This window comes from Perca flavescens, chromosome 8 (genome assembly GCF_004354835.1).
Source record: "Perca flavescens isolate YP-PL-M2 chromosome 8, PFLA_1.0, whole genome shotgun sequence".
Classification (NCBI taxonomy): Eukaryota; Metazoa; Chordata; class Actinopteri; order Perciformes; family Percidae; genus Perca; species Perca flavescens.
In genome coordinates, this window is record NC_041338.1 from 8,215,265 (window position 1) to 8,229,007 (window position 13,743).

The following is a 13,743-nucleotide window of genomic DNA, read 5'->3' on the forward strand; positions in this document are numbered from 1 at the left end:
TTAAACAAACAACACCATTAATCAGTTTCTTTTAATTGACACTAAATGATATATAAAGTGAGCGTATTACCCTGTTTCAGCTATTTGTTTTAGTTTAATAGTACTTTTATTATGTCTTCTCGTTATGTCAATAATTTTTTTGTTAATCACTATAGACCCAATGACAATGTTTGTTTGCAGTAACTTCCGGGTGGAAAACCCCTGCTTACATTCGAGGAACTACTGCATATGCTCTATTCTCATTCATCTACAATGCATGTTTGATGCTTTCATATGTCAATACTTTCACTAACATTAGGTCGGAGAGCTAATTTACACCACCCTAAGTAGCAGCCAGTCCGACCGGCGGTGAGCTGTTGCTGACCGTAACACTAGATTTGGTTTATCAAAGATGCTAGCAAAGCAACATAGTACAGAAATTAAGCACAGCAAAAATATCAGCTAGGTCGGACCACCTTCTTTAACTATACCTTCAAACAGAAGGAAATGACAACAGACATAAATAGGCAATTCCAATCAATGGCTGGTTGTCTACCCAGAAGTGATTTTTGTGTAAGCGCGACGTGATGGTGATTTGGGGCTATATGCTAGCTGCCAGCACCAGAGGGCAGACAGACAAAGTTAGCAACTAGCTGGTAAAGAAATTTAACCATTTAGTTGCTAGAGAGAGCGAGACAGAGAGAGAGAGAGAGAGAGAGAGAGAGAGAGAGAGATTTTTTTCTCTGGTGTTGGTGGAGAACAAAACAGAGATTAAAAGCAAGTGACATTAAAACTGGCTACATTTATCAATGTTGCTCCGTGTTTGCTGAATGTGTAAAAGTTAGGCTGGGCAGTGTGTCTGTGAGATTGCTTCGGGGTTCCCTCTCCTATTGGAAATCAGAAATCAACTACTAAAGCTTTAAATGCACAAATTACTCTTTTAAATTAAGCTTGCACCAACAGGATCTGTTAAATATGAAACGTATTCTTCCAAATGAATGTAGCAATTTAACAGATTTCTTTCCAGACAATAGACCTATTAGCACGGGACTAGTATTACCAGGGAACCTCATATGAGTTAGAAATTACTCCACCCTTACGTCTTTTTCGCGCATAACAGTCTATGGTTTCGTGTGCCACATTCACACAGGATAAGTGAAGTCTGTATTTTACTCAAATTTACTAACATTATCCCATGAATATGACGTCAAGGCTCTGTTAAAGCTTTCATTTATAACGCGGCCAATACAATCACAGAGAGGCCGATTCACACGCATGAGGTTTCTGCCTGTAAAAAGGAAGTTTTTCCTCGCTACTGTCACACTAAATGCTTGCTTGTGAGAAATTGTTGGGTCTTTGTAAATTATATAGTGTAGTCTAGACATACTCTATCTGTAAAGTGTCCTGAGATAACTGAATTTAATTGACTATCACACAACCTCTGTGTTTGAAAGATTATTATAGGTAATTTGCAGTGGAATTTTTACTTGACAAATTACAGACATGGCAGGTTCCACAGGATTAATATCACAGGTAATACTAGTCCTGTGCGAATAGGGCTAATGTTTCACCTTAGTGGGTTTTTAAAATTGAATACAGCATAAGAGTTTCTGTACCATTAGCCTCTGACATATAGAATCTTTGTCTTTACCTCATCTGACAGTCAACTCTTGTTGTGTAGTTTCCCCTGCCATACCAAGACCAGAAATTGGTTTCTCACAAGCCTTACTCTGCAGACCTGGAGCAGGAGGCCATGATTTTGGCAGAACACAGAATCAAGCTAAATAACACAATGTAGAGATTACCCAGCAAGGCATATATGTGCCATGTAAAAATCATGTTAGCTGAGTAAGTCTGCTATAGCAAGGTAATGTTAATCCTAGTAAACTTGAAATGGATTATCACTGCACAAAATACCTTTCCTCTTTGGTCTTGTGTATTAATCCTTTATAGTTATTTCTTATTATCTTTCTCTTATGTGGTTTTGTGCACTGGCTTGAGCAAAAACATTTTATTCTACCTCATAGATTTATATAATGGAAAGATGCTTTTATAATAAGGACACTGTGTACTGTTGGGGCAAGATAAACACTCATAACTAGGCCAATCTCTGCTGCATTTACAGTATGTGGGTTCAAATACTTCACAGAGCTACAGCCCCGCAGACATGGTCCTCTCTGGGCGGTCTTCCTATCACTTTTTGTTTTTTGTCCATTTTTGTCCATCCCTTTCTTTCTGCAGGAATCTCACTCTTCCCTTGATTAGTATCTCTCATAGTAAACATGATGTCATCCATCCATCCATCTAACCAGCCATTTTTCCAATTATCTATTCATCATTTAACTGATCCATTCAACCATCAATCTGCACATCTGTCAATCCATCTATCCCTTCCTCCGCCTGTCCGTCCATCCCATCTGTCTGGTTGTCTGTCAAGCTGCCTTCTTCTCCCTTGTCCTGATTCAACTCGTCAAACTGGTCTGGTCTGCGGATTTTATCAGTCTGCTCAGGATTTTGTGCGTGTGTGCGTGCGTGCGTGCGTGCGTGCGTGCGTGCGTGCGTGCGTGCGTGCGTTTGTGGTCCAGGCCGGCATTGTAAAAGCTGACCTGCTAGTTGTAGAGTTATGTAACAAAGCTTTAACTGCATGTATGCTACTGCCAGCTCTGTTGCTCAACTCACACAACAGATTTTGTGTGTGTGCATATTTGCACGCACAATGCATATGTATGTGTGTGTATCTATTTTTAAGCAGGAATCCATATGGTGCGCGGTGTGTCATTAATAGTGACTGACCTGAGCCTCGGTCTAAGAGACTCAAAGTGCATTGATGGCATTGATTTTAATTCCAGGGCAAATCTGATGCTTCAATAGATTCTACAAATTAAAGGTCTTTTGAAATATGTTTACAAATGAAAATTATGAATCATACATGAAAATAATACAGTACATTTTGCGGCCATAATTATTATTTTCTATCATATTACTGCAGTCATATGAAGACAGAGTCACAGATATATTACATGCATTAAAATGGTACACTTAATTCGGCAAAACTGTCAGATTCTGGGATATAGCAAGTGTCTCAACAGTATTGCAATTCAACTTTTCTGGCCATGCCCACCAGAAGATTTTTGGCTGTATGTTTAGCATGGCTCTAGGGATGGCAATGCCGTTCAATCGATTCACCACTTCGGCCCAGACTAAAATATTTCAACAGCCACTGGAATGTTTGGCACAAAACATATTCATGGTTCCCAGAGGACAAAGCCTAATGACTTTGGTGATCTCGTGACTTTTCCTCTAGCACCAACCCTGAGGTTCAAATATGTGTTTTTAAGTGAAATGTAAGGGCTGTTGGATGAATTGCTATACACTTTAGAACAGACATTCACATTCCCCAAAAGATAAGTTGTATAAACCTCTGTTCCCCTTTTATCTAGCGCCATCATTTGGTCAACATTTTAATCCATACAATACTTTGGTTTATGACAAAATACCTGCTTCTATCCAATGAATACATGTAAATGGACTGTATTATATAGCGCTTTTCTAGTCTTAACGACCACTCAAAGCACTTTTACATAGTACAGGAACCATTCACACTAAGGCTGGGGTACCCGACCCGAGCTCGACAGGCCGGGCCGGGCCGGGTTCGGACAGATATTTAGAAATGATGGACGGGTTCGGGACGGGTCCGTCTTCCTGTGTGCAGAATTGCGGAAATGTGTTTATAGCTTTAATTGACAACGAAACACGTGCATATCAGGCAGACTGCATGCCGCAGCGCATTGAGAGCTCAGAGCGCAACGATGGAAGATGTTTAAAAGAAGTTGGCCTCAGGAGATTTTAAAACCACAGAAAATTAAGTAAAGTCTACTGTGTGGAAGTATGTTAATTTTATTTCAATTATATGATTGGGCCTCTTGTGTGCGCCTGTGTTAACGTGCGCTTGTTGCCCCTTGTGCGCGCTCACATATACACTCATCTGTTGACATTTCTGAGTGCCTTACAGTTGCTTAATAAAAGCGGGCTTACCACACAAACAAACGTAGCCTACATGTGTCATTAGTATGAGAAAAAAATGAGATTTTAACTGTGTCGGTTCAGGCCGGGCTCGGACATAAATCTCTTGATGCCTATCGGGCTCGAGCCGGGTTCGGTCACGGGCTTGGACAGAAAAATTCGGCCCGATCCCACCCCTAATTCACACACAATGATACACTGTGGCTAAGGCTGCTAAGGTTCCACTTCCTCATCAGATAAACATTCACACACTGATGGCGCAGCATTGGGAGCAACTCAGGGTTCAGTGTCTTGCCCTTCGACATGGGACTGCAGGGCCAGGGACCAAACTATCAACCTTACCATTGGTTCCCATTGGACGACCGCTCTACCACCTGAGCCACAGCCGCCCTAATAAGACCAGCATTCACGTTTATTTTAATAAGTCTCTCTAAAAGAGGGTCAATTTGCATAGTGTTAAAAGCAGAACAAAACTCAATAAAAAGAACAGGAGCTAATGGTTTTGGTTATTATTGGTAGGTAGTTGTCTAGCTATTAAATTCAATTACATGTTATATATGGTGTTAAATCATAACAAACATTATGTCAAGACATATAGAATAGGTCTGGACACTCTGTAAGAATTTACAGAGACCCAACAATTCCCCCAAGAGCAATTGCAGTTTTTGCAGCAGCAACAAGGAAAAACTTCCCTTTAACAGGCAGAAACCTCGGACAGAACCTGGCTCTTGGTGGGCGGCCATCTGCCTAGACCGGTTGGGGGGGGGGACCCTGTGCGATTTGTAGGCAAATTGTAGAGGGTTGAGTTGATTCCCTACATGGGACAAGTCTCTCCATACACTAGCAGAATAGGTTCATATTGTAGCTCCCTAGCCTACTGCGGCCTATTCTTGGATCTCTCACATTATACCTTCCTTAGTAGATGTTTAGATCATTAACAAATTCACCACTCTGCAGTTTTCATACTTTGCTTTTTCCTTTCCCTGCCCATTGTCTTACAGTATGGAGCCCCTCCCATACTGGCTTTGCATTGCCTGTACAGAATTTTTGCTCAACCTTATTCTTAAAATCTGTTTTCGCTGTAAAAACTTTACCAAATCCATTTCACCTTTCAAAAATGCAATCCTCCCATTCTCATTGGATCACACTTTAAGGTCTTTTTTACTACTGCTATTACTGCTGAACACCTTAACTGTCCTAGTTGTGGTAACAGTGTCCTCACAGAACTTACTGTAATATAGCCTGTGATTGTATCTGTTTGTTCATGTGGATAAGAGCATGCATCAAAAAACATCTGCCAATCCATGGTGTCAAAGCAGTCCTTAAGCTTCTCCTCTCCATCTTCAGACCATTGCTCTACTGTTTTCAAGAGTGTTTTTTCACTCTTGACTTTCTGTCTCTATGTTGGGATGAGATAGGTCTCGCATTGCCAGACCTTCCTCCACAGCGCTGCAAAGAAGGGTCTGAAATACGTGCTCTGGTTTATTGGCATTTCTTTAAAGCAATCACAATTGGGCGGCTCTAAGCACCGGACAGAGCCACGGTGCCGCTGCAAAATAGCCTCAAGAAGGAACTTGTTTTGGTGGAACATGTGTATGTTCAAAAGTTGTTTTAGTTGTGCGACAGAAAACTCAGATTGGACAGATAGTCTAGCTAGTTGTCTCGATTTACCCTGCAGAGATCTGAGGAGCAGTTAACTATAGTCCTCATAAATCGACCGGAGTTTACAATTCCAACACAATAAAAAGGTAAGGTAATCCGTGCGAAAAGCGCGTGATCCAGGGGAATATCCGGCAGCACCGGAACAATCCCTGAAGTGGATGAAGACTAGGAGGATGATATTACAGTATGTTCCGAGGGGAGGCTGGCTCACGGCCTTGTATGCGTCTGGTATGTTGCTGTAGCACTGGTCCAGATTGCGAGTGGAGCGAGCGAGTGTGGCTACTTAATGCTGCAAAGGTGGAAAGGTGAGGTGACATGTCGCACGTGTTAAAATCCCCCAAAACAAACACCGGCTGATCTGCCAATCAGCAGCCCCGGAACATAGACAATAATTACAGTCAATTAGGTAAAAAAAAAAAAAAGGTAAAAAGGCTAGAGAGATACAGACCATAGCTCATAGTCTCGGGTGCACACTTTTTCATGCACTTTAAATTGTGTAGTCCAAGTATTTTAAAGAAAAATACAATATGTGGGCTAATTAGCAAATATTAGCATGCTAACATACTAAACTAAAATTGTAAACATTATACCAGCTTGGCATCAGCACTATGACAATGTTACCATTGTCATAGTGAGCATGTCAGCATGCTGATTAAGCATTTAGCTTAATGGAACCACTAACTATACTCTTAGTCTTGTTTTGTTTAGACAAAGAATAACTAAAACCACAACTAACTACACCTCATTTGGAGTGAAATAATATTTGAAAATGAGCCTCCTGCACTGCCACTGAAGTGTGAACATTTTCTTTATGTAGTATATTTGATCTCACAGCATAAGTAATTAAACTGGCAATGTACATGTAAATGGGGAAATCAAGGATGCAGACATGGATTTGATGTCTCTGCCCCTCTGTTTGATTAATACAACATTGTAATCTGTTTTTATAGAAACACTTTGTTTTCTTGGCACTTGTTACTTGGGAGCTGCTGTCCTCCTAAGACTGCATGGCCTGAATTGAAGGCGAATGTGTGTGTGTGTGTGTGTGTGTGTGTGTGTGTGTGTGCGACGACCACGGCAGAAGAAAGGATGACCCGAGAACACCTCCGGACTAACTACTCCTATTGTACATCTGTCACATCTGCAACTGTCATCGACCTGTCAATCATTGGCCAGTAACAAGTCATTTTCACAGACGACAGTTGTCAGTCAATCTCAAATATCGCTCCTTGACAGGAACTGTTTGGTTCACACATCCTCATACACACACTCAAGCCCACCCACAAATCACCCACAATGCATCTGCCTGCCTGTTTGTCTCGCCTCCCCCTCTTACCTCCATCTGAATACGTCTCTGTTCCGTATCCGTCCTGCAACCCATTGTTCCAAGTCCCCTCGTACTTTCCGCTGGTCCCCGTGCTCTCCCGCACACCGTAGCGTCCCTTAAAGCCGTGCGTCCACTCGCCCTTGTACACCCAGCGGCCTTTATTCTCGACGCCCACACCGTGTCTCTTGCCCTGAGCCCAGGTGCCCTTGTAGGTGTTCCCACTGGGCCATGTGTAGACGCCCAGCAGCTCGAAGCCATGGGCCCAGGAACCGCAGTACTCGCCCTGGCCCTTGGGTCCCGTGCAGATCCCGTGCCCGTGTGCCTTGCCCTCCTCCCACCCTCCGCAGTATGACCCCCCATCGTCAAAGTTGAACCTGCCGCCAGTGGACATGCATGAAACAGGTCTTGGCAATTCCCCTGAAGCCTCGACAAAAAGAAAAAGTAAAGAAAAAGAAAACGAAGGGAGAAAAAAGGACAGGTTGGTGCTAAAACCAGTCCATGGAGCTCAGTTTGGAGGTAGGTGAGGTCAGGGGTGAGGATGAGGAGAGGGAGAGAACTCCCACACAAATCAAGCAACGCCACCCCTTGTTTTCAGCTGGTTTGGAGAAGAGGAAGGAGAAACAAGGTGAACAACAAAACGTGGCCCCCTCACAGGGGTGTCAGGGTTCTCCCGGCGTGGTGGGAAAGGGTGAGATTGTTCACACCATCCTCTTAGTGGGCTCCTTGTAGCAACGGCTAGCACTTTCCAGCTTTGCTGTGGAAGATGCAGGTGAGAGAGGACGAGAGTGGGCCCAGAACTGCCATTATCCTCTCTCAGCAGGAGTTTAAACCATCAGGCAGTTCCACCGGCCGGCCATCGGCCTGCCTACACAGTCCACGACACAAGCGCACAACTCTTACTCCTACTCCTGTCCTGCTTTCCGCTCAGACCCCCGCGTTCAGCCGCCTCCTACCTGATGATGCCTACACCTCCCTGGGGTGTAGAGCCAAGAAGTGTCCCGGGTGGCAGCCCTTCAAACCTCCAAGCCTCCAGCATAGAAGCCACCCTTAGGCTCCTTGATCAGCACCGATGCCCTAAGTGGAGCTGTAACATGTTGTGTGATGAAGAAAGAAAGAAAAAGAGAAATATTCTGTTTCTTAAGCTCGGTCCCGATGATCAGACCAAAAAAAAAAAAAAAAAAGACTATTTAAAGACTATTTAAAGTCAGAATCTGCAGCTCACTTCACCATCCTCTTCTTATTCTCAGCCTTCACACACACACAGACACACATACTGTGCCTGGTTGCACAGCGAAGGAACACACACATGCATAGAGACAGAAAAATGGGGAAAACACATAAGGTAATCTGCTCGGTTGCCTTCTTTTTTTGTCTATCCTGTGGTGCTGGGGAGCAGCAATGCAGTTTCCTGCCTTATGCACGCACACACCGTAGGCACACACACACACAGTCTTTCTGACAGCAAGTGCGCACACACAGACAATGAAAATAAACAAGTGAATTAATGAATTTCTCCTTCTCTATTCTCCCTCTCCCTCTCTCAGTCTGTCTGTAGGTCTTTAATCCACTGCGTCCATAAGTGGTTTATCCTCTGTTGCCTTCAGGTTGCCTGCTTGATGAAATAACATCCATCTGTATGATCCTGTTATGGTGTGTTCTGTCCTCTTCAGCATCTCCTGCTTGTCTCCATGTTTCCCTATGGAGCGCCGGCTGACGCACAGCCTGCCTGCCTTCCTACCTGCTGTCTTGGTCTTACAATCTCATCTCCTCCTATGGCTGTATCTCTGTCTCTCTCTCTCTCTCTCTCTCTCTCTCTCTCTCTCTCTCTCTCCTGATCTGTGTGTGTGTGTGTGTGTGTGTGTGTATGTCTCTCTCGCTCAGAAAATCTGCTCATTAAAGAGGACTGTTCCAATGCAGCCAACCAACCCCCCCTGCTCCTGCTCAATAGCACACTCCAGCTCTTAAAGAGACACACACTCAGCACAGAGACAAGCTTCTTGCTTCCTCCCTCACCTGTAGCTTTTCATCATTTTCTCACCCTTTGTCTTTCTTTTTGCATCTTGTCTCAGTTGGTTCTCAGATGTTTGGCTTGATCTGAGAGTCTAACGATGACTGCGAGTGGTAGTGATACATATTTTCAATCATCGTCAGGTGAATCTTAAAGGAATAGCTCGCCATTTTTTGCCAAATACTTCTATTTGCTTTATTGCTGAGTTAGATTGATACCACTCGTACATCTGTATGGTGAATATGAAGCTATAGCCAGCAGCTGGTTATCTTAGCTGGGCACAAAAGTGTCAACTAGTGAACTTTAGGAGTAATGGTAGACAGATTTTTCATAACCTTCTGACAGAGCCAGGGTGGCTATTTCCCACTTTATTTAAGTCATTATGCTAAGCTAAGATGATCGACTCCTGGCTCTAGCTTCATACAGAATGTTGAACTATTCCTTTAAAGAGTAGTAGTAGCATGACTAGTATAGTCATGCTATCATACTCATTCATTTCTTTTGGTCACCCTCTATGGTGGCCATTGCAACAGTAGTTCCTAGCTTTTTCCTGAGACAATCAAGTCATTTTTCCCTCAAGACCAGACAAATTCTGTGAAAAATCTGTAAAAATGGTAATGTGACATCACCCTGTACTCTGTACCCTCAAGTACAAGGCACCTTTTAACACATATAACAATATATTTGTCCATTGACTTTATATGCAATTGCAGCACCTCTAATATTCACCTTGCATTCTGTCAGACATACAATAAAGATATAATATGTAATATTTCTGCATAAAATGTTTAAACCAGGGATCTTCAACAGGGGGTCCGCGACCCCTAGGGGGTCCTCAGAGTCAATGCAGGGAGGCTTCCAAATTATGGTTAAATTTTTTTTTTTTTTTAAATTACAAAAGTCCTAAAATGAATCCAACATATTACTAGCAAATGAAATAAATGCCCACTGATGATAGGCTTGGCATATAGGTAATGGAGTCACTAAGGCCATCTACAGATAGTTAATCCTAAGGATTCACAGTGCCACATGTATGTTTAACATTAAAACAAGATTCATAAAATCATTCCAACTATTTTAATAGCTTAGTATTCTATTCAAAAAAAAAATATGTATAAAGGTTTTGGGCCGCCCTACATGTTATTGTAGGCCCAGTTTAATATGCAGCATTTTATACAATATATGTAGTAGAGGGTCCCTGCCCTGTCTCTCTTCCAGTTAAGGGGTCCTTGGCTTAAAAACGTTGAAGACCCCTGGACTAAACAACTATGATACGATATGTTATATATTTTATTTAGTTGTTTACTTACATTATCCTAAATGTTTCCTTCAATGTTCAAACCCAGAGTAATTTTAATCAGTGACACGGAGCGTGTCATTTGGTCTCCTGTTAATGGCGTGATGTAATCTTTGACCCCACTAGTTACTTCCAGCATATGCCCGGAAATGCCAGGGGCCTCATTTATAAAACTGTGCGTGGATTCTATTCTGAATGATTTTGTGTGCCAAAAAGTCGTTGTACGCAACAACAAAATTCTGATTTATAACACACCGGTACGCACTCTTCTCGTTATAAATATGGACGTGCATTACCTTATGCGGTCGTGCACAAGCCTCACACTCCTCCCAAGGTCGTCTCATATTTGTCCTAATAAGGTCCATGTTAATCAATCAATGAATATTGCAGCCTTGTAAAGAAGCCCTTGATGACCAATCATGAAACGGAAAAATGGGGAAAAAACACGATTCAGTGATTGTGAGATCGAGGTGCTCCTAACAGAGGTAGAACATTGAAACAAAATCCTGTTTGGAGGACTTAACCCTTGTGTGGTGTTCATATTTTTGTTACACAGCCAATGTTCCCGGGTCTGGTGGACCCACCACATTATTAGGCTTTTAAATCAATACAGCCATAACAATTTATGTAAAAATACTTAACAGATTAAGCTCAATTACCAATGATATATACATCATTTATGGTTCATATTTGCCATTTACCCCTGTGAGATCACATTTATGATCAGGGGTGGTTCTACATTGAATTACACCCAGGGCGAGACCCCCTTCAAGCGCCACCCAATGTTTTTTTTATAATATTATAACATAAGTGAAAAAGAAAATTATAATTCTCAACTGCACAAATCCTTCATTAGAACATTTGAAAAACACACTCAAGAGAATCCAGTTATTTAACTATTGCAATTACAACAGGAAACACACTTTTTAAGTTGCACAATCTCCACCTCCAACATTTTCAAAAGACAATGGACACAATTCTGCTCAAAATATGACAGTATAGGTTATCAGAACTTAAAATAAATATGCACTATATACATAAATGTGCCAAAAATATATACAATCATAAAAATTTAACAAGAGAAGAGAGCAACAATAACATAAAATATTAAGAATATACAAATAAAATATAGAAATATTCTAAATACCACCCGTCCTTGCGCTCCCCTGAATATGTATAGCAACGTCTACTCCTTCAAACTACTAACGCCATGTAATGAGTAAGCAAGAATCAGTGAGAGTTGACACATTAAATACTTCAAAAGAGTGCCATTTACTAATTCAATAAAACAGTATACTCCTCATGAATCATAAAACAACCTCTCTCTCTCTCTCTATTATAACTGTATGTATGTATGTATATATATATATATATATATATATATATAAGAGCCGGGACTTTAACGCGTTAATAAAGATTAATTAATTACAGACTTTAATGCGTTAATTAATTACACAAAAAATAACACGTTAAACATTTTTTACGCATTTTAATCACACTTATTTTTGCACCGCGGGACGTTTCTCACTGGATGAGTTTCGGCGGACCGATTATACTGGAGCACCAACTAGCGTTCATGACTTCAGACCTTTCATATATGTCAATGCTTCAGACAACAACAAACCACAGTGAACATGAACAAAGAAGCTGACGAGACCGCTTTGGTTGGCCCCGTGGATGGGAAATTTTGTTATAAAAAACGAACGGATGGAAGCGTCGATTAGAGCATGGTTGTGTGCATGCTATGCAACAAGGAATTCGCATATCACCGCAGCACATCGAGCCTCAAGTATCACCTCGACGCAAAACATTTAGCAGCTAGCGTGGACGTTAGCCCGACTCCGAGTACAAGGACCCACACCCAACCTACACTCCACCAGTTGACTGGTTTAAGGACCAGGGTAACTAAGTCTGAATGTACTTGAAAGTATTGTGTTTTACTTAAAAAAAAAAAACAGTTTACAGAAGGTCTACCTACCTATAGGCTACCTGAATTTCTGAAATGTACTATATTTCTAAATATGCTATTGCTACACTTAATGGCAAAAATTGCACTGGTCTGCTGGACTTGGTTGAACAAAAAGAAACAATATTGTGTTGCTTAAGCTTATGTATTCAGTCAATATTCAATGGTATACTAAAAATCCATGTGAAAAAAATTACTTCTCACTGTTCACAGGTCAAATATTTATGGAATTAAAATGCAATTAATTTCGATTAAACATATACATATACATATACATATATACATATATACATACATACATACATACATATATACACACACATATACACACACACATATTAGGGCTGTCAATCGATTACAAAAAATTTACTAATTAATTGCACAATTTGCTGTAATTAATCGCGATTAAATCACTTTTTTAAATTGAGACTGAAGCTTATAATAATGGATATTTAAATGCTAAATCATTTAACTTTGCAAATATGAAGAAAAAACCAAACAAGGAAAGGTTCTGCTAAGTTCAGAATGTTTAATATCTTTCAGAACAACAGCAACAATTTGGCTTATTTAGTCCTGCTGAAGGCTGCTGGAAACGGCTAGAAACTGTCTGACTTGAGAGCAGATTTTTGTCAATTTTGTTAAAATGTTTTCAGAAACATGTTTCAGTGAACTTAGTACAATATGAGATCGTATTCTGAACGGCCGCCATGACAGTCTGGCTCTCAATATCCGGAGAAAACAAACCCATGTCACACACACACACGCACACACACACTTTTAGATTCTTCAAAGTAGCCACCCTTTGCTTTTGTGATAGCGCTGCAAAACCTTGGGGTTCTCTCAATGAGCTTCATGAGGTAGTCACCTGAAATGGTTTTCACTTCACAGGTGTGCCTTGTCAGGGTTAATTAGTGGAATTTTTTTTCCCTTACTAATGGGGTTGGGACCATCAATTGTGTTGTGCAGAAGTCAGGTTGATACACAGCCGACAGGCCTATTGGACAACTGTTAGAATTCATATTATGGCAAGAACCAATCAGCTAAGTAAAGAGAAACGAGTGGCCATCATTACTTTAACAAATGAAGGTCAGTCAGTCCGGAAAATTACCAAAACTTTGAATGTGTCCCCAAGTGAAGTCGCAAAAACCATCGAGCGCTACAAAGAAACTGGCTCACATGAGGACCGCCCCAGGAAAGGAAGACCAAGAGTCACCTCTGCTGCTGAGGATAAGTTCATCCGAGTCACCAGCCTCAGAAATTGCAAGTTAACAGCAGCTCAGATTAGAGACCAGATGAATGCCACACAGAGTTCTAGCAGCAGACACATCTCTAGAACAACGGCCAGTGGCGAAGGCAAAATCCCTCTGGCGGCGAAGACGAAATCCCTCTGGAGACTGGACAGGACGGCGAAGACGGAGACCCTTTGGATGCTGGCGACGATGCTGATGGTGAGGGCTGATTCCCTCTGGAGGCCAAGCAGG

The 13,743-nt window shown here is 41.6% G+C and overlaps 1 protein-coding gene across 2 annotated transcripts in view; it reads right to left on the minus strand.

Moving 5' to 3' along the window:
* jph3b (junctophilin 3b) overlaps positions 1–8,157 on the minus strand; it is a 70,908-nt gene extending 62,751 nt beyond the window's left edge. For both annotated transcript variants that reach the window (XM_028584610.1, XM_028584612.1), the window contains exon 1: positions 7,001–8,157. In XM_028584610.1, coding sequence (XP_028440411.1) covers positions 7,001–7,382 — 382 coding nt within the window. In that variant the 5' untranslated portion in view covers positions 7,383–8,157. The remainder of the gene's footprint in view (positions 1–7,000) is intronic.
* Between the last annotated feature and the right edge of the window lie 5,586 nt (positions 8,158–13,743).